We start from the raw sequence: 25,531 nt of genomic DNA, 5'->3' as shown, positions 1-25,531 counted from the left end.
AACATGTCCGTATCACTTCACATAGTTACATTTTCTTTCCTTCTTTCTTTTTCTTTGTTTTTGTTTTTTGAAGGAGAGGGGGAGAGAGTGTGTGTTTGGGGGAGGAGGTAGAGGCAGAGGGAGAGAGAAATAGAGAATCTTTTTTTTTTTTTTAAGATTTATTTATTTAGGGACACCTGGATGGCTCAGTGGTTGAGTGTCTGCCTTTGGCTCAGGGCATGATCCCAAGATACTGGGATTGAGTCCTGCGTTGGGGGAGCCTGCTTCTCCCTCTGCCTATGTCTCTGCCTCTTTGTCTGTTGTCTCTCTTTTTAAAAGATTTTATTTATTTATTCATGAGAGAGTACACATGCTCACATTGAGAGAGCGCAAGAGAGCTAATGAGGAGAGAGACAGAGGGGGAGAGAATCTTAAGCCAGACTTCCTGCTAAGCCCAGAGCCTGACACTGGGCTCAATATCATGACCCATGAAATCCTGAGTCAGATGCTGAACCTCCTGAGCCACCCAAGTACCCTGAGAGAGAGAATCGTAAGCATACTCCATGCCCAGCACAGGGTCTGACATGGGGCTAGATCTCATGACCCTAAGATCATGACCTGATCTGAAATCAAGTGTCATATGCTTAACTAACTAAGCCACCCAGGTGCCCCTCTTTTTTTTTTTTCAATAGTACGAGTACTTAGGTCTACTCTCAGCAAATTTCTTTTTTTTGTGTGTGTGTGCAGTTTTTAAATTTTTTTTAAGGTTTAATTTATTCATGAGAGACACAGAAAGAGAGGCAGAGACACAGGTAGAGAAAGAAGCAGGCTCCATGCAGGGAGCCTGATGTGGGACTTGATCCTGGTACTCCAGGATCATGCCCTGGGCTGAAGGAAGGCACTTAGCTGCTGAGCCACCCAGGCATCCCAACTCTCAGCAAATTTCAATTATACAATACAGTATTGTTAACTATAGTCACCATGTTGTACATAGATCTCCAGAACTTATTCATCCTGCATAACTGAAACTTTGTACTCTTTGACCAACATCTCCCTATCACCCCCCACCCCCACCCCCTCCTCCCTGCCCTTGGCAACCACTGTTCTGCTCACTTCTTTTATGAGTTTGGCTTTTTTTCCATTCTACATGTAAATGAGATCTTGCAGTATTTATCTTTCTGTATCTGGCTTATTTCACTTAGCAGAATGTCTACTAGGTCCATCCATGTTATCAAAAATGGCAGGATTTTCTTCTTCTTCTTTTTTTTTTTTTTTAGATTTTATTTATTTATTCATGAGAGATACAAAGAGAGAGGCAGAGACATTGACAGAGGGACAGGCAGGCGCCCTCTGGGGAGCTGAGGCAGGACTTGATCCGAGGACCCTAGGATTAACGCCCAGAGCCAAAGGCAGATACTCAACCACTGAGCTACCCAGATGTCCCAGATTTTCTTCTTTTTTATGACTGATAATATTCTATGGTATTGTATATACATACACCACATTTTTTTTAAAGACTTTATTTATTTATTCATGAGAAACACAGACAGGCAGAGGGAGAAGCAGACTCCCCACGGTGAGCCTGATGTAGGACTCAATCCCAGGACCCCGGGATCATGCCCTGAGCTAAAGACAGACACTCAGCCACTGAGCCATCCAGGCATCCCATACACCACATTTTCTTTATCCATTCATTTGTGAACACTTAGGTCATTTCTATATCTTGGCTTTGTGAATAATGCTGCAGTGAATATGGGCCTGCAGATAGCTCCTTAAGATTCAGATTTCATTTCCTTTGGATATGTACCCAGAAGTGGGATTGCTGGTTCACATGGTAGTTCTATTTTTAATATTTTGGGGAACCACCATATTGATTTTTTTTAACCACCATATTGATTTTCTAGGAAGCCAGTTTTGGCTTCTGAGTTGGATATTCTCCTACCCCCTCCGAAGTGAATTGGAGACCACATAATCTATATTTTAAGTCAGTTTGTCTCAGGCAAATCCTCCATATTTGGTATAAACCTTTCTAGATATTTCCATGTACTTGAGCAACAAAGAGAAAAAGAAACTTACTTTAGAAAAAAAAAAGATAAAGGGATCCCTATGTGGCTCAGTGGTTTAGCGCCTGCCTTCAGCCCAGGGCCTGCTCCTGGAGTCCCGGGATTGAGTCCCACATCAGGCTCCCTGCATGGAGCCTGCTTTTCCCTCTGCCTGTGTCTCTGCCTCTCTCTCTCTCTCTCTCTCATGAATAAATAAATAAAATCTTTATTAAAAAAAAGAGATAAGTGTAGAAAATTAAATAATATATGTGTTTATAATTAATAGAAATATAGATGTTTATTGAAATAGACATAATTAGATATTATGGGGTACCTGGGTGGCTCAGTCAGTAAAGCATCTGCCTTCAGCTCAGGTCATGATCTCAGGGTCCTGGGATTGAGCCCTGCATGGGGTTCCCTGGTCAGTGGGGAATCTGCTTGTCCCTCTCCCTCTGCTCCTTCCCCTAGCCCCCACTTGTGCTCTCCCTCCTTCTCTCTCTCAAATCTTTAAAAAAAGATATAACCACATATATTGTCAAAACAGATACCTACATTTGCATAAATATAATCTAAACACATACATATAGCTATATAAATAATAGACTTAATATATATTCTTACTCTCAAAGAATATATGTGTCCACACATGCAAAATGGTATGTGTGAAATGACACTATACATGTGAATGATAAACCCTAGGCACTGAGTGTAGTGTTCTAGGTACTGTTTTAAATACTTCAGGTGGATTACTCCATTTCATCTTTATAAATATGCTATGATATGCAAATAATTATTATTCCCATTCTACTGCAGATAAAGATCTTTGATTACTTGCCTCAATCCTGAAATCTGGAAGCTCTAAACGAAATCTGTGTTTGGTTGCATCTAACTCAGTTGGAAAAGGTTGGCCTGACATTCATTTGGCGCAAAACCTTTATCCCATCTCATGTTAATATTCATATGTTTATAGGGGAAGCATGAGTGTGCTTGGCTTGAGCATAGAGTGGTACACCAGACCTGTTGGGGCAGTTGTACAATATATAGTGTAGGTACCATGTTGTCTTTCTAAAGCCCTGAGCATTCTGAATTCCAAGCACACCTGGACTCAAGGATTTCGGGGAAAGAATCATGCACCTGTGTATACAGACAACCAAGGTCTGTATGTTTGGATACTCCTGACCAGGGACAGAATTGGGGTGTTAATTCAGGCAGGCCCTGCCCTGCCCCCTCCCCATACTTCCCAGCCTTGGTACCTGCCCTGACACTAGAAGCCCTTCATTTGGTTTCTAGGACATCACACTCTCTTGGGTTTCCTTCCACCTCACTGGTTGCTCCTTCTTGATTCTTTGGCTGGACCCTCCTTTTCTCCCTGACCTCCCTTAACATCAGAGTCTCCCAGGCTCAGCCCTTGGGCCACGTCTCTCCCTTACCTACACCTGCTCCCTCGGGAGCTTATCCGAGGATAAGCTGACTTAAATATGACTTAAATGGCCTTTCTTGCACATTGTGAATCTATCCAGAATCTATCTAGAGTCTGACCTAGCCACTCTGCCATCCCTCCTGGCTGAGCCACCATCACTCATTCCCTGGATTTTCACTGCAGCCTCTTACTGGTCTCTTTTCTCTATCCTTGCACCCTTCCACCAAGCATTTTGCATTTCAGAAGGGTATGGGGAGGTACCCCAGGTGGCATAGGCTCCACGTGGATGGCATCCTCCGAAATTTTCTGATGGAGGTTCTGTTGCTGCCCAGTAGGCTCAGCAGCTGCAGTGATCTCGTGAAACCAAAAGTCAGGTGGGGATCACTTCTCAGCTCACAGTCCTCCCCTGGCTCCCATTTCACCTAGAGCAGAAGCCAGAGTCCCTACAAGTCCTGAGCCTGGTCCACTAGGCTTGTTCCCCGTACCTCTCTCACTTTCTCCTTGGCTCTCTTGCTCAAGACAAGAGACAAACAGACATGTTCCCACCGCAGGACCTTTGCATTTGCTGTGCCCTTTCCCTGGAATTCTCGACCTGCAGTTCACATTACTTAGTCTCTCACCTCTTTCAGGGCTTTGCCCAAATATCAGCATCTCTCTGAGGCCCTCCTTGACTAGCCACATGCAGCACATCCCAGCTCCTTTGCTTGCTTTTCTCCTTGACACTTCACTGTGTGATGTTCCAGATATTTAATGCTGTTTCATACATTTCACTTATTTGTATGTTTTCTCGCTACTGGAATGGAAGCTAAAGGGGACAAGGGTTTTTGTCTGTCTTGCTCCCTGGCTTATCCCCAGCTCTGAACATAGGGCCTGGTGCATGGTAGGTTTTCAGTAAATATTTTTTGAGTGAATGATGGATAGGCACTCCAGTCAGAACCTGGCTTCTTTCTGCTTCATTCTCATCCTGAACTAGTACCCTGGTTTCCTTGGGTGGCTCTGGACTTCTACCCAGAATCCATCAGCAACAAACCCCCTCCCAGGAAGGTTCTCTCTGTCCACCCAAACTTTTGGTTGCCTTTTCTATAATTATGGGGGTCCCTGTGGGCCTTTTATTCCATCCACAGGGCCTACCTGTTGACCTCATCTGGCAACATGGTTATTTCTGAGTAGCTCTCAAGGATGCCTGATGGCCCTTGGGACGGAGGTGGCATTGGAGGAGAGAGGGGCCTGCCTTCCCAGCTCTACTCCTAGGCCTAGATGGTGCCTAGGAGCCCAAGTTAAAATCTGGGAAATCAGTGTCAAACTAGAGTACCGTTGGTCCATCCTGGACCATAAATCCCCCTTTTTTCTTTCTGCCCGGATGTGTCATACCCTTTCCATCTGGGCCACTAGCCTCAATCCCCTCTCCTGATGCTCAGACTCCAGGCATGACACCCTTCCAGTCCCTATTGAATGTGGCTTTTTAAAAAATAGGTAAATAGCATGAAGGAGCTGTACCTGCTAATGGAGGAAGAAGAATTAAATGCCCAGCATTCAGATAACAAGACCTGCACGGGGGACAGCTGGACCCAAAATACGGTGCGTTCCCAGTCCTTTCCCAGTCCTGTCCTGCCCATGCTTCCTTTGTCTGTTTGATGATCACTTCCTTCCATCTTCTCTGACCTGTCTTGCATGGGGCACTGGAGCTGCAGATGGTTATTACCTGGTTACTGGCCCCAGATGCTTAGTGCTGTGGGGCTGATAAGTCATCTGGTGGCAGTGACAGCAGTTGGACTGTGGTCACATGCAAGAGAGCAGTTAATTCTGTGTAGGGGACAGTATCACAGTGAAGGGATAATAGGTGGAGGGTTTTGAAGGATGAATAGGAGCTTGCCTAATAGAGAATGGGGCAAAGGCCCTTTTGGACCAAGGTAGCTGTGTTTGCAGAGGTATGGCAGGGTATTCTGGGATTGGCTATGGGTTGGGATGTACATAGTAGGGGTAATGAAGAGAGGCCTTGTGGTCTGGAGTTAGGAACCCTCAAATCAAGCCATGGGGCAGAAAGTGATGGGGTCAGGCTCCCAGGGTCATACACAGTTAGCTTGGGTAGGTAGGAAATAGGTCATGGGCCAAGGAGAGATGATGGGGCCTGAGTCAGGCTGTTACGGAGGCTGCATAGATAGCTTGGATTCACTCTGTGGCCCACGGTGGGTCAGAGAGACAGATCTTGGGCAAGGATAAAGACCCAGGGCCTAGGCTCTGCAGAAGCTTGAAGAAGTCAGGGCCCATCTCACATTTAGGCTGAATAATAATTGCTGTGACCTCAGGAGGTTTTATGTGAGGCTGGGGTACGTGTCAGCCTAGGAGGTGGCCAGGCCTGGGCTCAGCTGGGTGAGATGATCTGGGGAGGTCATGGGGATTGCTCAAGACCAGATAGAGTACTGGGCTGGGCTCTGGGTAAATGCTCCCAGCCCAGGCTCCCCTTCCCACCCCTCCCAAACTGCTGACCCAGGCCTTGCCCCCATCTGCAGCCCAATGAGTATATCAAGACACTGGCTGACATGAAGGTGACGCTGAAGGAGCTGTGTTGGCTGCTTCGGGATGAGCGCCGTGGTCTGACTGAGCTCCAGCAGCAGTTTGCCAAGGCCAAGGCCACCTGGGAGACAGAACGGGCAGAGTTGAAGAGCCATACTGCCCAGGTGAGTCCCTGACCTGTCAGAGACATTCCCCCCTTTTATTCCTCCCTCATCTAAGCCCTCAGGGGTGTTAGATCTGGGAGCACAATGCCCAAGCCATGCTTCTAAGAGGCATAGGAGCCACCTCTTCACCTCCTCTTGTAGTCCAGAGAGGGCAAGAGATTTACCTTGAGTCACACAGCAAAGGTGCCAGAAACACTGGGGACTGGAAGTCACTGGGCCAAGAAAGGAAGGTGGAGGATTGACAAATGGGCATGGGACGTCATAGGCACTTCTGCTGCACCACCATGGGTTCACAGGTGAGGCCAGATGCTTAACTACCTGTCTGTTCCTGGTCACATCCTTCACACGTGTAGCCAGACTTCTGTTGCCTGCTGTCCTCATTTGCTCCCCAATCTCCTCATAAGGATCCCCTTCATCCCTTGCTACCTGGCTTTGTTTTACTCCCCTCCCCACAATCCAGTGTGACTGCAGGAGCCTTAACCAGGAGCCCAGGAGGTGTGGTCTCTGCTGTGTGCTAGGGGGCAAGTTGCTGCCTTCCTCTGGTCTGAAAAGTGAGAGGGCGGGTTTCTTCCCAAAGAAAACGCCCTGACCTTCTCCACCGCCACCACCTGCCATGACTCTTCAGGTCCCAGCTTCCTCCGAGCCTGCCCCTGTGGCAGGCTGCCTTTCTGGTCATCACGGGCTCCTTGGGGGTGGGTACACTGATAATCTCTGCTGGATGAGTAACAAAACCAGCACAGAATGGTTAAGGTTCTTTACCAGGTTCTTACACTCAGCAAATAAGTGGCAGATTTGACCCTGGCTCCCCAAACTTCTGTCTCTCCTGGCTTCTCTCACTCACTATGATCTCAACCTTCTTCCCAGTGCGCACAGACTTCTGGCTTCCCTGTGCCACCCTTCTTTCCTCTCACCCTCCCTGTAGAGCTCATAGCTCCTGCCCCATCTGCACATTTCTTCCTGACCCCCAAACCGAGCCATTCTAGATGCCTCTACCCACTGGGAAGCTGACTGGCCCGTATGGGGTTCCACATACCAAACCACAGCCTGGGAAGGTACACTGAGGCTTGAGGCTTTGTGTTTACCTCCTGCCACCCCGAGGCTTGGTGCCGTGAAAGCCATCACACTGGATTCATTCCTGCACACATTCATTGTGTGACTGTGGGCACATGTCCCCCACTAACCATAAACCCAGACCACTTGTAAGAGTTGTTAGAATATGAGAAGCGGTAACTAGGAAACTGCCATTTTGTAGCTATGTGACCTGGGACAAATAACCTCTTTGAACCTCTTTCTCTTCCCTAAAATACCGAGAAAAGCAGTTGTCTTGGTGAGATTTCATGAGGATACCGAGATAATGCTTGAGAAGCCCTTAGCATGGAGCTTGGCAAGTGAAACGAGCTCCATGCAACCCCCAATTTGAGGAGGGCTTAGTTTTGCATGGGATGGTCAGCAGGTGGGGGTTCTTCAGAGGAGAGCTCTCCCCCACCGCCCCCTGCTGATGCCTGAGAGTGAAGGAGGGTGGACAGGGAGCCAGAGAGGAAGGGTCTCCTGGTGCCAGCTACCCAGTTTGCTCTTCCTTCTACTGCAGGTGGAGCTAAAGACTGGCAAAGGGGCTGGGGAGCGGGCAGGGCCCGACTGGAAGGCAGCCCTACAGAGGGAGCGTGAGGAGCAGCAGCACCTGCTGGCTGAGTCCTACAGCGCTGTCATGGAGCTGACAAGGCAGCTACAGATCAGCGAGCGCAACTGGAGCCAGGAAAAGCTGCAGCTGGTGGAGCGGCTTCAGGGTGAGAAGCAGCAGGTGGAGCAGCAGGTGAAGGAGCTGCAAAACCGTCTGAGCCAGGTGAGGCCTGCTCCAGCCACAATGGGGACTCATTGTGGGAGAAGTCCGGGGCTGGGATCTCCTTCAGTTATAGCTGGATCCAGGTGCTCAGAGAAGGCAATAGGTGCTACATCTGCCTCTCTGCCAATCTCTCAGGCTTGCTCCCCTCTGTGCTTTATTCATAAGCCAAAGCTATCTTCAAATATGGTCACTATTTTGTGCTCATATCATCCCAGCTTAGCAATGGTAATAGAGAGTTTTCCTTTTCCACAAGGCTGATTGGCCAGTTGTAAGTCATGTGCCTACCCCTAGAGCTAGCAAAGCCTGAAAATTTGGGAAAATTAGAGTCCTTTGAGGACCAAAAGAGGGGGGAATAGGAAAAAAACCATCATTGACCATTATACCCTACTACACATCATGCACCCAGCTGCCATTTACCAAGCTGCTGTATGCCACTCTTTTTGACTTTTTCCTTCATTTCACTTTTTATTTAAATTATATAAATCAGGACTTCATCTTTATATGAGACCCAAATATTGCAAAAACATACTTTAACCCATTCCTCCCTTTCTTGCTGCTTAATTTTATATTCAGAGGTTCATTTTTTTTTAAAGATTTTATTTATTCATGACAGACACAGAGAGAGAGAGAGATAGGCAGAGACACAGGTAGAGGGAGAAGCAGGCTCCATGCAGGGAGCCTGATGTGGGACTCAATCCCAGGTCTTCAGGATCACACCCCAGGGTGAAGGCAGCACTAAACCGCTGGGCCACTGGGGCTGCCCAGATCCCCTTTTTTTAAGTCAATCATGTTATCATAAAATACATATTGTTTATACTTATTTGCCTCTTTCATAGAGAGCTGTTCACGACTAGAGGCCGGTCACATTCCATCTAATATACTCATTCCTAGTACGGAGCCCAGACTTTCATGTGATTCAGCTGCTGCTTAGCTGACCTAGCCCATCCAGGAATTGTAGCATGAAGTAACATAGTTGTGACAGCGGTTGTTTTAGCACATAGAATGGCATCTATAAGGATGCCTGTAAGTGGTTGCTTTTACCAAATCCATCTTTTAGTGGCTCAGAGCTGCTGCCCAAGGGAAAATGGCTCTTAGTCCATGACTGGGTCATCCGGGGTCTGAGCAGAACCTGGGAAGTGGCCTTGCACAGACCAAGGCCCACTCATCAGCCATGCCTGCCGTTGACCATCATCTTTACCCTTGCCCAGCTGCAGAAGGCTGCTGAACCCTGGATCCTGAAGCACTCAGACCTGGAGAAACAGGACAACAGTTGGAAAGAGGTGAGTAGGGTAACAGGCCATCATGTTCTCTTGGCTCCTGGCTGCTCTGCAAAGTCCCTCACTTGCAGGGGTGTGACAGGGAGGAGGCTAACTCTGTCCCACCAATCACACCCTTGCATTTTGGGCTCCTCAATCCTGGGATCTCTACCCCATTGTTTCAGCAGATGGTTGAGGACTTGTGAGGAGCCCTCTGCCAGCCCCATCCTTCCGTGTCTGGAGAGAGGCTGGGTGTCTGTGTTCCTGGCCAGGTGCTTGCCCTCTCTTGGTTTCAACTGTGCCTTTCAGAAAAGCAAGGCCTCTGAGTAGCTGTGTGATCCTGAATGAGTCACTCTCTCCCTCTCTGGGCTCCAGTTACGTCAGTGGTAAAATGAAAATCCCATTCTCTGCCGAATCTTGAGGTCACTGCTGTCACCACCAACAGAACAGTGGCCACTGGGTGCTTGGTTGCTGTCACCACATTCAGAATAACTTCTAAAAAGACTCTTTCCTTGGGGTCCTCTCTTGGAGCTCTGATTGGCCAAGCCTGGATCACATATCTATGTGAGTGTTAGGCCCACTTGTAGCCAGAAACTGACCAATGGGCATTATAGATCTGTGTGGACATCAGTCCTGCTCACAAGAGGCAATCCAGGGTCAGCTCTTGCACTGACCTCCTGTCAACTTCCCTTGGTGTGCTGGTGGCCAGAACTCACCCTTCCTGCTTCTTTTCCTTGACAGACACGGAATGAGAAGATCCTTGACAAGGAGGCAGTTTCTGAAGCTGAACTTGGGGGCACTGCCTTAAAAAGGTACTGGCCTCCTCAGCCCCTGCCCTGCCCTGCAGTCCCTGCCATGGCCTGCCCTTCAGATTCCTCTCCCCACCCCACCCCTTTGCCTGTCTTCTTCCCCTGGCCTCATTATCCCACCATGGCACCTCAGCAGAGCTCGGAGAACCCTGGTATGTGTTTTCTATAGAACTGAAGCCACTCAGGAGCCAGGAAGCATGGAACAATGAGAATTCCAGCCCTTGGTTTTTCTTGTTTGTTTGATTGTGGACATGCATGAAAACCTGGAGCTCCATATATCCTACCTTTGAAAGAAACTGTTCAGCTCCTGAACAGTTAGGGGAATCAGGGAAGGCTTCTGTTCCTGGAATTACTGAGCATCTTCCTCTGGGCCTGGCCCTGTTCTGTGACCCCAGGGCTGTCAGGGCCATGTCTCCACTGTTAGGAAACCCATGAGTAGAAGGAGGGTGGTGACAAGACCCCATCAGAGCCATGAGCTCATCCTCAAACCAGGTGGGCCCGGGGTAGGAGAGTGGGCTCTGGAGTCAGAGTGCGGGGTTTGAACTCCTACTCTGCCATTTCCAGTGATGTGACCTTGGCTGGTACTTCCCATCTCTCTCTAGGGGGGATAGTATAATAGAAGCTGTCTGCGAGAGTCACTAGAGGGCCGAATGATCTGGCCTATGAGGTGCACTTCCATACACCTGGCACTTTTGATCCTCAGGCAACACATGTGCCAGGTCTGTGCCGGTGATTTAACGTCATCTTATTTGAGTTCCCCCGAAAGCAAACACAGGATTTGAGAACTTGTCTCAAAGATCCTACAACAAGGATCTGAGTACAAATGGTTTATTTGGGAAAGGATTTTAGGAAATGCTGGAAGTGACACAAAGGAGGGAAGGCAGCCACTAAAGGGGGATGTTGTCATTTTGTGGACAACCAAAGTGCAGTTTCACTGAGGAACTCTGAGAGCCAGAGTGGAACATGCAACTCAGCGTTCTCCCACCTAAGGAATGAGGAGGCTGGGTACTGAGGTGCCCAATCCACCTGTTGTTTGTGAGGGCTTTGTCTAGGGGCAAAACTCTGATATTTGTAGCTTCCTCTGCATGGAGGCCAAGTGTACTCTTGCAGTCACAAAAAAGCCCTTAGGTGGAGAATGGCAGGTGTTCAGAGTGTGCTGTGTCAGATATGTAGGTGTGAGTGCTGAGGTGACATGGGGCAGGGCTCCAACAGCATCTCCCCCAGGAGGTGAGCAGGGTAGGTCATGGTTCCAGCCCTTGTGCAGTGCGTGGACTGGGGAGAATGACCAGAGTGCCTGTTCCCTCTCTGTTTTTTTCCACTAATACCACTCTTCCTCCTCTACTCCTCCCAGGACCAAATCCGTTTCCTCCATGTCTGAGTTTGAAAGTTTGCTGGACTGTTCCCCCTACCTTGCTAGTGAAGCTGCCCGGGGTAAGAAGCTGCCCAACAACCCTGCCTTTGCCTTTGTGGGCACCCAGCCTGTAGACCCAGAGAAAGATGCCCAGGAGCAGCCCAGCCTCACACCGCGGGACTGCAACCGCCTGGGCACCCTGGGCTGCCAGGAGCCGGCAGGGAGGCAGATGCAGCGTAGCTACACGGCTCCCGACAAGACAGGCATCCGCGTGTACTACAGCCCCCCTGTGGCCCGGCGCCTGGGCGTCCCCGTGGTCCATGACCGGGAGGGCAAGATCATCATCGAGCCTGGCTTCCTCTTTACCACAGCCAAACCCAAGGAGTCGACTGAGGCCGATGGGCTGGCTGAGAGCTCCTACAGCCGGTGGCTCTGCAACTTCTCACGGCAGCGCTTGGATGCAGGCTCAGGGGGCAGCCCCTCTGCACCAGGGCCCAGCTTCCCAGCGGCCCTGCACGACTTTGAGATGTCGGGCAACATGAGCGACGACATGAAGGAGATAACTAACTGCGTACGCCAGGCCATGCGCTCGGGCTCACTGGAGAGGAAGGTGAAGAGCACATCTAGCCAGACGGTGGGCCTGGCCAGTGTGGGCACGCAGACCATCCGCACAGTCAGCGTGGGCCTGCAGACCGACCCACCCCGCAGCAGCCTCCACAGTAAGAGCTGGTCACCCCGCAGCTCCTCACTTGTGTCCGTGCGCAGTAAGCAGATCTCCTCCTCCCTGGACAAGGTGCACTCACGTATTGAGCGGCCCTGCTGCTCACCCAAGTATGGCTCGCCAAAGCTCCAGAGGCGGTCTGTGTCCAAGCTGGACAGCACCAAGGACCGCAGCCTATGGAACCTGCACCAGGGCAAGCAGAATGGCTCGGCCTGGGCCCGTTCCACCACCACGAGGGATAGCCCCGTCCTGAGGAACATCAATGATGGGCTATCCAGCCTCTTCAGTGTGGTGGAGCACTCGGGGAGCACAGAGTCTGTCTGGAAACTGGGCATGTCCGAGGCTCGGGCCAAGCCCGAGCCTCCAAAATACGGCATTGTGCAGGAGTTCTTCCGCAATGTGTGTGGCCGGGCACCAAGCCCCACCTCAGCGGCAGGGGAGGAGAGCACCAAGAAGCCGGAACCCCTGTCCCCAGCCAGCTACCATCAGCCAGAGGGTATGGCCAGGATCCTGAACAAGAAGGCAGCCAAGTCAGGTGGCAATGAGGAGGCCAGACTCTCAGTGCTCCCCCAGGTGGGGAAGGATGGTGTCCCCCGGGATGGAGATGGAGCAACAGCCCTTCCCAATGAGGTAAGTGGATGGGGTCTACTCTTTTTCTTGGGGGTAAGGGTTGACTTATAAGCTCCAAACTCTTTTGGTTTTCAAATTCAGGAATATGGTTGTGTGTTTCAAAAAGTCCTTTTGGGGGCACCTGGTGGCTCAGATGGTTAGGGCATCTGCCTTCAGTTCGGGTTGTGATCCCAGGGTCCTGGATTGAGCCCGGCATCAGTCTCCCTGTTCAGCGGGAAGTCTGCTTCTTCTCCCTCTTCCCCTCCTCCAACTTGTGCTCTCTCACTCTTTCTATCTCACTCTCTGTCAAATAAATAAATAAAATCTTTAAAAAACAAAACCAAAAAACCCCAAAAAGTCCTGCTGGTCTGCAATGAGGGTTGGGGGATTGCTGGCTGGCTCAGTCAGTAGAGCATGTGACTGTTATCCTTGGGGTAAGTCCAAGCCCCATGTTGGGCATAGAGTCCACTTATAAATAAATAGATAGATGGATGGATGGATGGACAGAATGGGGGTTAGAAGGCCCCAGATCTGGAACAACAGACCTGATGGACATCTGGTCTGAATACAAGGAGACTAGTGAACAAGGCTTTAATAGCTGCTTTGCCACCACATACCAGAGATTGCTAGCATCCCCTCCAGTGAAGAGGCATACTTACTGCTCTCCTGCCACCCTTGGTGTGCTGGAGCTAGCATGTTTAGTTGATTAGAGCTAATCGTGTACATCTCTGTTCACTAAAACACCTTGGCACCTTGAGATTGGCCACAGTGGGAGGATTTATACTATGAAGATTGACAAATGCTCTAAATCAGGGCTTCTCCCCTTATTCCTGGAAATCTAGTTACTGAACATTTTCTTTTTTTTTTTTTTATTAAATATTTTATTGGGCAGCCCGGGTGGCTCAGCGGTTTGGCGCCTGCCTTCGGCCCAGGGTGTGATCCTGGAGACCCAGGATCGAGTCCCACGTCAGGCTCCCTGCGTGGAGCCTGCTTCTCCCTCTGCCTGTGTCTCTGCCTCTCTCTCTCTCTCTCTCTCTGTGTCTCTCTCATGAATAAATAAAGAAAATCTTTAAAATAAATAAATAAATAAATATTTTATTTATTAATTTATGAGAGATACAGAGAGAGAGGCAGAGACATGGCAAGGGAGAAGCAGGCTCCCTGGGAGAAGCCTGATGTAGGACTCAATCCCAGGACCCCCGGATCATGACCTGAGCCAAAGGCAGACACTCAACCACTGAGCCACCCAGGCGTCCCTCTAAATATTTTCCAACACACCCCTGCCCAGCCCCCTAAGACTGTGCATAAGTGCTTCCATTTTGTCTGAGAATCTTTTGTAGCACACCACACTCCTGATATCAATTTCAGATTTGGTTAGGGATTATTTGCATGTTAGTAAAAATGCATGTAAGTTAGTTTTCCAGGATGGGAAATGGTGGGGTATCTTATAGATCCCAAGTGCAAGGCCCCGAAGGCTTCAACACCTTCTCTGTCTCCCTCTTTCCCTTGAGCTTTGTTTTCTCTGATGTCCAGTTTCTTCCCCTGTCTCTCTCTATTGCATTTGCATATATGGTCCCAGCTCTGCTTCTTTTTTTTTTTTTTTTAATTTTTTTATTTATTTATGATAGTCACACAGGGAGAGAGAGAGAGGCAGAGACATAGGCAGAGGGAGAAGCAGGCTCCATGCACCGGGAACCTGACCTGGGACTCGATCTTGGGTCTCCAGGATCACGCCCTGGGCCAAAGGCAGGCGCCAAACCGCTGCGCCACCCAGGGATCCCCCAGCTCTGCTTCTATAACATCTTCTAGTTCAAGCACCTAAGAGAGACTGATTCGGATCCATCTATTGCAATTCCACATTTATTTCTTTCTTTCTTCTTTCTTTCTTTCTTTCTTTCTTTCTTTCTTTCTTTCTTTCTTTCTTTCTTTCTTTCTTCTTTCTTTTTCTTTCTTTCTTTCTTTCTTTCTTTCTTTCTTTCTTTCTTTCTCTCTCTCTCTTTCTCTCTTTCTTTCTCTAAGATTTTTATTTATTTTTGGGAGATACAGAGAATGAGCAGGGGTAGGGGCAGAGGAAGAAGAAGACTCCCTGCTGAGCAGAGAGCCTGATTCAGGACTCGATCCCAGGACACTGGAATCATGACCCAAGCCAAAGGCAGACCCTTACCGACTGAGTCACCCAGGCGCCCTCAATTCCCCATTTTTAGAACAAAGAAGAAACTGTGATTGGTCTAATTTGAGTCCAGCATACTCTGTTGGTCTAATCAGCTGTGGTTAGGAGTGGTATCATGTGGCCTGTGGTGCACTCAGTAAAGATGGTGGGGGCACGGATGGGTGGCATGGGCTATGATTGACCCATTTGTTTATTTAAAGATTTTATTTATTTACTCATGAGAGACTCAGTGAGAAAGGCAGAGACCTAGGCAGAGGGAGAAGCAGGCTCCATGCAGGGAGCCTGATGCGGGACTCCATCCTGGAGTTCTAGGATCACGCCTTGAGCCGAAGGCAGATGCTCAACCACCAACCCACCCAGGCATCCTTATGATTGACCCATTTGCATATATTCTATGTTTAGGTGATTTTTAGTTTTTCTCTATCATCCTAATACTGTGGTAGACATCTTGGTGCAAAAACATTTGTCCACATTTTGGATTATTTGCTTAGATTTAAGTTGCAGAAATGGATTTATAGGATAAGAGAATATAAAATTTTAAAGGGATTTGGTAAATATTGTCAAATTGTCTTTTTTTAAAAAGATTTATTAAAAACTTTTTTTATTAGCTTCAGAGGTAGAATTTAGTGATTCATCAGTTGCATATAATACCCAGTGCTCATTACATCCTGTGCCCTCCTTAATGCTCATCACCCAGTCACCCCATCCCTCTATCCACCTCCCTCTAGCAACTCTCAGTTTATTTCCTAGAGTTCAGCATCTTTTATGGTTTGTCTCTCTCTCCCTCTCTCTGTTTTCATCTACAGATACACAGGTACACAGACATACACACAAACACAGCCAATTGGTTCTATTTCTCTAGAGAACCCTAATACAATGAGTGTATTTAGTCTATGAGAATTCAGTGAGGCATATTTTTATGATATATTCAGTGTGTACATTAAACTGAAAATTTTTTTAAGCTTAAAAAACTAGGTTTGAATTAAATTTTTTTTTATTATTTATTTATGATAGAGAGAGAGGCAGAGACACAGGAGGAGGGAGAAGCAGGCTCCATGCTGGGAGCCCAACGTGGGACTCGATCCCAGGACTCCAGGATCGTGCCCTGGGCCAGAGGCAGGCGCTAAACCGCTGAGCCACCCAGGGATCCCCGAATTAAAAATTTTTAAAGTAGAGTCAGCTGGTTGAGCATACAGAGAAAACACTAACCACATACTACTAAAGGCTATAGAATTTGGGCAAACTCTTTAGAAAGACAATTTGGTGGGATACCTGGCTGATTTAGTCGGTGGAGCATGGGACTCTTTTTTTTTTTTAATTTTTTTTTTAAGATTTTGTTTATTTATTCATAGAGACACACACAGAGAGAGGCAGAGACACAGGCAGAGGGAGAAGCAGGCTCCACACAGGGAGCCCGATGTGGGACTCGATCGTGGGTCTCCAGGATCACACCCCAGGCTGCAGGCGGCGCCAAACCGCTGTGCCACTGGGGCTGCCCAAGCATGGGACTCTTGATCTCAGGATTGTGAGTTTGAGCCCCATGGCTATACTTAAAAAAAATTTTTTTAAACCAATAGGCTGTGTGTGTGTGTATACATGTTTGCATATAGAAAGAAACAGATTTTTTGTAAGGATTTGTTTCACACAATTATATAGGCTCACAAGTCCTAAGATCTAAAAGGTAAGGTGGCAAGCTGGAGGCCAGGAGAGCTAATGATTTATTTCCAGTCTGTGTTCAAAAACCTGAGAACCGGGGGATCCCTGGGTGGCTCAGTGGTTTAGTGCCTGCCTTCGTGCCCAGGGCATGATCCTGGAGTCCCGGGATCGAGTCCCACGTCGGGCTCCCTGCATGGAGCCTGCTTCTCCCTCTGCCTGTGTCTCTGCCTCTGTCTCTCATTCTCTCTCTGTGTCTTTCATGAATAAATAAATAAAAATCTTAAAAAAAACAACAAAAACAAAAACCTGAGAACCAGAGGAGCCAGTGATGTTATTCCAGTACAGCACATGTGGCTAATGTAATTCCAGTCGTAAGGGCATCAGGCAGGAAGAATTCTTTCTTATTGAGAGGGGATCAGCCCTTTTGTTCTATTCAGGCCTTCAACTGGTTAGTTGAGGCCCACCCACATTAGAGAGGGCATCTGCTTTACTGATTTAAATGTTAATCTCATCCAAAAGCAACCTCACAGGGCAGCCCCAGGTGGCTCAGCGGTTTAGCGCCACCTTCAGTCCGGGCGTGATCCTGGAGACCCAGGATCGAGTCCCACATCAGGCTCCCTGCATGGAGCCTGCTTCTCCCTCTGCCTGTGTCTCTGCCTCTCTCTCTCTGTGTCTCATGAATAAATAAATAAAATATTTTTAAAAAAAGGCAACCTCACAGAAGCTCTCAGGATAATGTGTGACCAAATATCTGGGCACCCTGTGGCCAGTCAAGTTGACACATAAAATTAATCATCACATCTATATAACTGTATGTACATCAAGAGACAAAGGTACATGCTGGCTGTAGTTTGAATGTTAAAGTTGATCAAAATATTTTTCAGTATGTAAAATGTACATGTTGCCCATTGACCCAGTAGTTCTAGGAATGTAGCCTATGGAAACATTCAGAGAAGTAGAAGAACATACTTGTATAAAAAAACGTATATCATTATTAGTAAAAATTCTAACATTTATTGAGTACTTGATAGGCACTATGCCAAATGCTTTGCATATCATATTTGATTTGATCCTCACAACAATTTTGAGAAAGGTAGCATGTCCTTTATCTTAGAAGGAAATCAAGGTTCAGAGAGGTTAAGTAACTTATGTAAGGTCACACAACTGGCAAATGGCTCGGATTTGAACCAAGCAATCTAGTTCTGTAAGAGCACTTTTAACCATTATTGCTGTGTGTTATAATATAAAAATGAGAAAATACCTAAAATGCATGTAAAAAAATGAATCAGATAAATAAATAAATGTATTTCCATTCAGTAGAGTAGTATATAGCCATTAAAAAGAAGGAAATCTAGATATACATAGTGACAGAAAACTTTATGTTTTGCAGTTACAAAATAGGCTGTAGGAGATGATATCATTTTAATAAATGTATGCTTGTGCAATGTATTGAGAATTTATCTTTGATGGACTGTATCCACTTTCTTCTCTGTATATTCCAGAATTCATACATTCTGGAATATTATTCATTAATATTTATTATTGTTCTAATGGCAGAAAAACAATAAAATATAATTGGTCCAGAAAGGGGCCACAGCCCCTGGGAACTGGTCCCCAGGCACAGCAGAGTTGAAATTCCTTGCCCAGCCGGCCAGGCAGACCCTAGGTGGTCAGTGCCCCTTGGCTCCTCCTGACTTTCTCCTCCCTTCTCCTAGGATGCTGTCTGTGACTGTAGCACCCAGTCTCTCACCTCCTGCTTTGCCCGGTCGTCCCGCTCTGCCATCCGCCACTCTCCTTCCAAATGCAGGCTGCACCCTTCGGAGTCCAGCTGGGGTGGGGAGGAGAGGGCAGCTCCCCCCAGCGAGTGATGGAGCAGCTGTGCTCCCCACCTCAACCAGCCCAGTCCCTGGACAGCCAAAGGGAACCAGCAGAGAGGAGACGAGGTGAGGTGCTCAGGCCCTCAGCTCAGGTCTCGCCGCGGAGGGACAGCAGCTACCACTGCCAGAGAACAGCACTCCCATCCAGGTAAAGCGGGGTCGCCTGCTGACTGCTGGGTGGTGAGCTCTGACTTCCCAGGGGAAGGCAGCGAGTGGGAGAGAGACCACAGCTAGACTTCAGAGGTGGCTCCAGAGGGATCCCTTGGGAGCCAGTTCGTTGGGAGAGGCTTGCCTGGTTCTACCTGCACCCACTTCTCAGAAGAGCCAAGGAAAGGATACACTTCCAGCCGTGCTCCTCAGGGTAAAGGGCTCACAGAGATGTTCCCTGCCAACATGTCCTCCATCACAGGGAGGAAAACACCGATGACCAGAACAGGCTTTGCTGTAGGACTCAACATGGAGTCCCTGGTGGAGTTGAGCTGGGCATCATCCCCATCCCTTCCTTCCCTTCACCACATCCTCCTCCCAGCCCTGGTGCTCTGGATTGCTATGGCTCTAGGGGGTATGATAGAGTAGTAGCCAGGGCCAGGTATCTGCTTGGAATCCTGGAGCTCTGGATCTCCCAGCCCATAGCCTGGATGCAGCAAGGACTGGAAGATGGGGTAGAAATGTGTAGGGCTCTGGATTGGGAGGAGCCCTACCTTCCCAGGACAGAAATAGGTAGAGTCGGTTTTAAGACCTGGTGCACAGATAAATGCCTAAATGCCCACTGCCTTGATCGCTGGGGCCTCTTTCACCGGCATTCTGGAGGGGAGCCACATCTCCACTGTGTTTACATCTTGTGGCTGGTGGAGGGCAAAGATATTCCCAATGAGAGACTCCCAGTTGGCCACCCCAGGCCATGGAGCACTCCAGGAGGCCAGTGCCCCAGGACATGGCGGTGGACAGGTGGCCTGGAAACTCATTTCTTGCATTGGTTGTTTATTTGAATTTTTCTTACTATAAATATTTAAGGTGGTTTTACTTTATTTTAATAATTTAATTTACCCCAAAGTCCCTAAGGTAATTTATTGGAGGTTGAGACATGTATTCTTGCCCTTGGGACAAAGTGAGGACAAAGCCTTGGACAGGCACGGGGTCCCACACACAGACGAGGCAGCTCCGCAGCTGAGCTCGGGACTCCTGATCAAGGTTGGATGGCCCCCCAGTAGAGCTGGAGCCCTGCAGCTTGTTCCCCGTTATTGCTGACCATCTGGCCTCAGAGCACTGCTTTTCACTCACTGCCTGGTACTTGGCCAGCCCCTGGCAATCAGTCTGTAAACCATGACAGGGTAGAGGGCTGGGCCGATGTCCCCACTTCCCAGACATTCTCCGTCTGCCCTCTCATTTTGCTCCCTCCCTCTGAAACTTTTTTTTTATGAGTCAAACACAGATTACTGAGGCTCTCTCAAGAGCATGGAGATCTCTCCAAGTTCCCCAAGTGAGAACTCACAGGAAAACAGGACTGAACTTCGAGAATGTTGTTTATTGCAGCTTTGCACATGGACCTGAGAGTATCTGCCAGCAGCTCTCACCACCTGCCAGCCTTCTCAGCAGCCTCTTTCCTTAGCCTTATGGCCTCTCCTGGCCCCTCTTCCAGACCCAGCTCCATTGCCTGCCCTTCCCACATCCCATATGACCTGCCTGAGCCATTGGACATACTGCAGTGTGGCTCATTGCAGTGTGGCGGGCAAGGCCTCAGATGGCCTCTCCCTTGGTGCCAGCAAACCCATACCGGTTGTACACGTGCCCGCACACACGCAGATGCGTGAACCTCCTACAACTGGCTGGGGGCCCAGAGTGGAAATACCAAAATGAAGCAGCTTGTCTGTGGAATTCAGGAAGACCGAAAGCCAGCAGCTTTGTTAGTTTGCCCCCAGGACTCAGGAGACACTTCTGTACTCCCACCTGTTCCCAGTCCTGCTCATTCAAGGTCACCTGGACAAGTTACCCGAAGTCCTTCATCTCCACTCCCTATGGGCAGAATGCAAGGGTCATGTCAGTTTGACCAGGCCTTTCATCATGCCATCGTGACTTGTGTGGGCAGAGCAGGCAGGCCAATGGAGCCATGGGCCAGTCCGCCTGGGATGCTGCTGCTCCTCCCACTCAAAAGGTCAGGAGGCCCCTCCAAGGTTATCTCCAGGAGGGGATTCACACGAGGCCAAATGTCACCAGAGGCCTTTTGCCACCTCCCCAAGCTATGGAGGGCCAGGGAGGCTGGTTTCCCAGCCTTGGGGAGAAATCCTCATGACACCCGAACCCCAAGGCCTCGGACCACTCAGCCTTACCATCGTCCTCGTCCAACATTGTCCTTGCAATCTTCTTGTCTCAGCACCTGGCCTCCTGGCCCCAGCTGGTATCAGAGGCTCTAGATCTTGGTTTTCGATAAAGTCTGAGTGTCCACTTCCTGCATGCCACTGTGCAAGGTCACTCATCACTGTTCCTGCAGAAGCCTCTGGATGTGGGGCTTGATGGGGTTGAAAATGTTATGTGTAAATATTGGTTTGGTTTGATTTTTTAGCATTTTAATTAGTAACTGGTTGTGTTTTCTTTTTTGGGGGTGGGAGGGTTGGTTTGTAAAAATTCTCTACTCTTTTGGAATGTAATTTCTAAGTTTGTTTGTTTCTTCAAATGCCTTTTAAGTCTTGGTAACATTCCCAAAGCAGAAAACTGCCTGACCCACAGTGGGGATTCCCCTGGAGCACTGGAGTCCCAGGAAGGAACACTGCCCTCTTCCCTTTCTCCCCTTCCTCCTCCTCCTCCACCACTGGACTCTCAGCACCTTCTTCCTCTTCCTTCTCCCCAACGCCGTCTATCTATCTTTCTTGTCTCCACTCTTTCCCACCAAAGTCCCAAGGAACCCTGGGGTCCTAATCCCTTACAGATCACTGGGTTTGGATCTATTGTGTTGGCACCAGTTGGTTAGGGGAAGGATGGGGGGGCAGTTGCCTTGGTGGACCCTAAACTGGACGACCTCACATTCCTTATGTCTGACCTCCTCCCAAAGCCAAACTAGACTCTCCTGGGGGCAATGATGTCTGTATTTGAAATGAAAATCAGACCACTTTGGCCACATCAGTGGCTCCTAGATCTTGTATGCACAAGGCGTCTATATCCAACTCCTCTCTCCCTGTTTCCATCCCAGGCTGTTCCCCACCAAAGGCTGGGAAATTTAAAAATACCTCCAAGAGGTTTTGCTTTCTGTGAACTCAAAACAGGCCCCACCTCTTGGTCTTCCCAGGGACAGTCCTCTCCCAGTTGTTCTCCCAGTGGACAAAGGACCCAAAGACCTCACACTTGAACATGCTGTCACATGGTTCTATCATCCCCACCCCTAGGTGGGGATGAAACCTTTCATGGTTTCATCACCAGCTTCTTCTCCACCTGCCCATCCAACTTTCAGGCTCTTCCTCCCTCTCTCCTCCCCTCCAGAATGTCCCCCACCTTCCAACCTGGCCAGTCCCCCCACTTCACTCATACTAATAATCATCCCCTGCACACCCCACCTACAGTACTACTATCTAGAAATTGCTCCCCTGTCCCCTATCCCACATCTGCTTCAGACCTCTGGGAGAGCTCTGGGAGGCAGCCTTGGCAGGACTGGGGTTAGGGGAGGTCAGGACACCGAGGTGTAGACTCACCCCAGAGTCTCCTGACTGGGCAGTCATCGAGCCTAGACTAGGACCTGGGTCCATCGGATCCCCCAGCCCAACTCTGTCCTGCTTGCTGTGTAAACCTACTGTCCCACTGGAGACTTTTCGGTGTGGGGCCAGGACACCCAGAAGATACCACTACCTAACCGAGACTTGAAACCATGCAACCGTCACTGCTATCCATTTCTAGAACTTTTTAATCACCCAGGCTGAACCTCTGTACCCACTGAAAAATTAATCACCCTCTCCCCAAGTCCCTGGTAACCTCCATTCTATTGTCTCTATGAATTTGCCTCATCAGGGTGGCTCATATAAGTGGAATCGCACAATATCTGTCCTTTTGTGTCAAACCACCTCACCTTTTTAGATGAAAAGCTAAGCCCAGAGAAGAGGGAGGCTTGCCCAAAGTCACAAAGCAAACAAAAGGCAGAGTCAGGACGAGAACCCTAGTTTCCTGACCCCCAGCCAATGCTGTATCCCCAGGGGTGAATGAGACCCCACTCTGCCATTCTGGGCTCTTGGTGGAGCCCCTTCTTTTCTCTGGAGTCTGTTTGCTGCCCTCCTCCCATTCATCCTCTCTGTTACTGTCTTCCTCCAAAGCTTCCCCTCCTCCTGCCTCCTTTTCTCTGCTGGTTCCAACAATAAACCAAGTGGCCCTAGCCTGTGGCTCAGAGAGCATCAGCCTTGCCAGTCCTACTCACTGGGCTTGGCCCCGTCACCTCCCAGCCCAGCAGGACATCCCCTAGGTCCACAAGGTCCATCCTTGAGCCACATTATCTTCTCTGTCCCCAGTCTCAGGACCCCTTCAGTGTCCACTGTTACATGGGGCTGAGGGTGGGGGACTAGAATCCCCCCTTCTGGGCTCCTATACCCTGCCCAGTCCTGCCCAGCCTTGTTAAAAAGATGCAGCCTAGCTTGTGTTCTTCTCTCCCTAGGCCATTTATCCATTAGTCTGTCCATTTGACACCCCATTATCCTCTCTGCTCTTCCCTGGGCCTCACTGTTTCTGGAATAATTTGTCCTGTCTTTACCACTTGCCCCTCCCAACAGTGTTTGAAGTTTGTGAAGTCCACAAACACGAGAACCAAAGGGGACATGATGCTGGGCCTGTATTCCCCTGCCCAGGGCTCCTCCCCACCACCTGCTACTCTTCCCTCACCCTCCTTGGATCCTCATTTATCCTGTCAGGCCGGTTTCCGTCCCTTCCTGCCTTTCACCAGCCTGCAGGACCCCAGGCCCTAAAGAAAGGAGCTCTTGTTTTCTTGAAGCATTCTTGAAGTGTCGAGGCAGTCAGGGCCTGGATGCTTTGTCACAGTCCATTCTGATACTACTCAAACTGCTCTTGTGAGGAAGAACCTCAGCTGGATCTGGAGACGCTGTCCAAGTCTGGGAAGATCTCTGTTTGGCTGGTTCGATGAGCCTCCCCCTTCTATGATTTTATCATGAGCACCAGGATGATCCCCAGGGCCCCAGAACACCCCTTGTGTTTTGGGATCCCACATCACCAACTTCTCTCCACTGGGCCATGGTATCCTGGCTCTTTTCTCTACTCTGCCTCTGATCTCTGTGCCTTAGTTTACTTCTCTGCACAGGAAGCTCACCACAAGACTGTTCCCAGCAGCTTCCCAGGTATTCTGGTGCCCCTAAGGTTGGGCCTTGCCAGCTGTGTCCCAGCTCCCTGTCACTGCCTCAGGACACCAAGTTGCTGAGGATGAGGTGCCAAGAGGTTCTCAAAGTGGCTGGAGCATCACCTGGGAGCTTGACAGAAATGCAAAATACTGGCCCTACTTGAGACTTGCAGAATTAGAAATTCTGGTGTGAGGCCCAACAAGCTGGGGGTTTAACATGCTGTCCAGGTGATTCTCATATAACAGGACTCGGCCAACTGCTGATCTGCACTAGCCATCAGTGTGGCCTAGTGAGGATCTGAAGCCGGCCCAGACCAGGAAGAGGTGGAAAATACCAGCCTCATCTGGACGCCTGAGAGATCAGAACTCTCTCTGCCAAACAAATAACTATGTCCTTTTCCTGGAAGCTGGAGGGCAGCAAGAAGGCTACAATTTTCCTTTCCTTGCCTCAGAACTGGTTCCAGTTCTCACAAAAGGCCATGTAGAGTTGTGTTAGCCAAGCAGTAAGTGGGAGTCCTGGGCAGGGGGTGGGGGTGGCAGAAGACAAAAACCCTGACCATGTATCCCTTGGGAACCTCACCACAGGCTCATGACCTCTCTTCAAGTAGTAAGAAACCTAACCCTCAAGGAAAGAATCCTAAATCCCTAGCTCCTCCTCTTCCTCCCACCTCCAGGGAGACCCAGTAGACAGTGCCAAAAAACAGCTCCAACCTCCAGCAGCTGGGGAAGAGAGCCAGAAGCTGCCCTCTCATCTTGCCCCCTGCCCCCCCAACCCCTGCCAATACTGTGAAGCCCCCTCCCTGCCCAGCCTGGTTTCTTGATGAGGGTCCTGCAGTTGTGGGCCCTAGGGGACCCCCAGGGAAAGGCCCTCAGGAAGGAAGGGACCAAGGGCATCCTTGGGCCAAACTGTCTGCCTCTCCTGTCCACTGTTCTCTCTTCCCCACTTCTGTCTTCAAAAAGCTCCTTCCCAAGATGGATTGGGTGCTAGGACAACTGGTCCAATCCACCAGCTCTCCCTGCCCCGTGTCTTATTTCAGACATGAGAATACCTGTACAGTGTAAACTTACAAAAGGTTTTTAATGGTTGTAGATTGGAAATAAAGTATGTCATATGAACAGTTTCCATGGATTTGGCCTCCTCTCTGATTTTTCTTGCAGGGTGGGTGGGGTCCCCATCAGATTTGAAACCTGACTTTACCAATATCCCAGCTTCTGGGAAAGAGGGAGCCCTGGGGATGCCACAGTCACCTGGCTACTTTGGGGTCACTTGGGAGGGGCTCCCAAGGGTCCTGGATACTGATTCTTTAAACCTCAGAGTCTGCTATGAAGTGTGATATTTTTCATTGAGAAAACTGCAGAGTGTTAAAAAATGTTATTTTCTACAAAAAAAAAAAAAAAAAACTTAAAATGTATCATGGAAAAAAGGAGGAAACTTTAGACATAGGTCAGTTATCTATTACAGTTTAATTGGCTCAAGACATTTATTAGATCACAGGTGCTGTGAATCCGGAATTTGGGCACTGGGTAGTTCTGACTCAGTGTCTCAAAAAGGTTGCAGTCAAAGATCAGTCAGGCTGCGATCATGTATAGGCTTGACTTGGGCCAGAAGATCCATTTGCAACATGGCTCACTCCTGTGCCTGGCAAGTCTGTGTTGGCAGGAGGAGGCCTCAAGTCCTCTCTACATAGATCTTTCCATAGCACTCCTTGAGTATCCTCACAACATGGCAGCTGGCTTGCCCTAGAGCAAGTCATCTATGAGAAATCAGGGTAGAGCAGCCCCGGTGGCGCAGCGGTTTAGCGC

At 49.0% G+C, this 25,531-nt stretch overlaps 1 protein-coding gene across 2 annotated transcripts in view; it reads left to right on the top strand.

Moving 5' to 3' along the window:
- MTCL2 (microtubule crosslinking factor 2) overlaps positions 1-24,857 on the top strand; it is a 76,425-nt gene extending 51,568 nt beyond the window's left edge. For both annotated transcript variants that reach the window (XM_072800902.1, XM_072800901.1), the window contains exons 9-15: positions 4,915-5,019; positions 5,952-6,119; positions 7,708-7,959; positions 9,168-9,239; positions 9,957-10,027; positions 11,376-12,726; positions 18,247-24,857. In XM_072800902.1, coding sequence (XP_072657003.1) covers positions 4,915-5,019; positions 5,952-6,119; positions 7,708-7,959; positions 9,168-9,239; positions 9,957-10,027; positions 11,376-12,726; positions 18,247-18,399 — 2,172 coding nt within the window. In that variant the 3' untranslated portion in view covers positions 18,400-24,857. The remainder of the gene's footprint in view (positions 1-4,914; positions 5,020-5,951; positions 6,120-7,707; positions 7,960-9,167; positions 9,240-9,956; positions 10,028-11,375; positions 12,727-18,246) is intronic.
- The last annotated feature ends 674 nt before the right edge of the window (positions 24,858-25,531 follow it).

Source organism: Canis lupus, chromosome 26, assembly GCF_048164855.1.
Source record: "Canis lupus baileyi chromosome 26, mCanLup2.hap1, whole genome shotgun sequence".
In the NCBI taxonomy this organism is placed as follows: Eukaryota; Metazoa; Chordata; class Mammalia; order Carnivora; family Canidae; genus Canis; species Canis lupus.
Note: the sequence above shows the minus strand (reverse complement) of the source record. Positions and strands in the feature narration are given on the sequence as shown.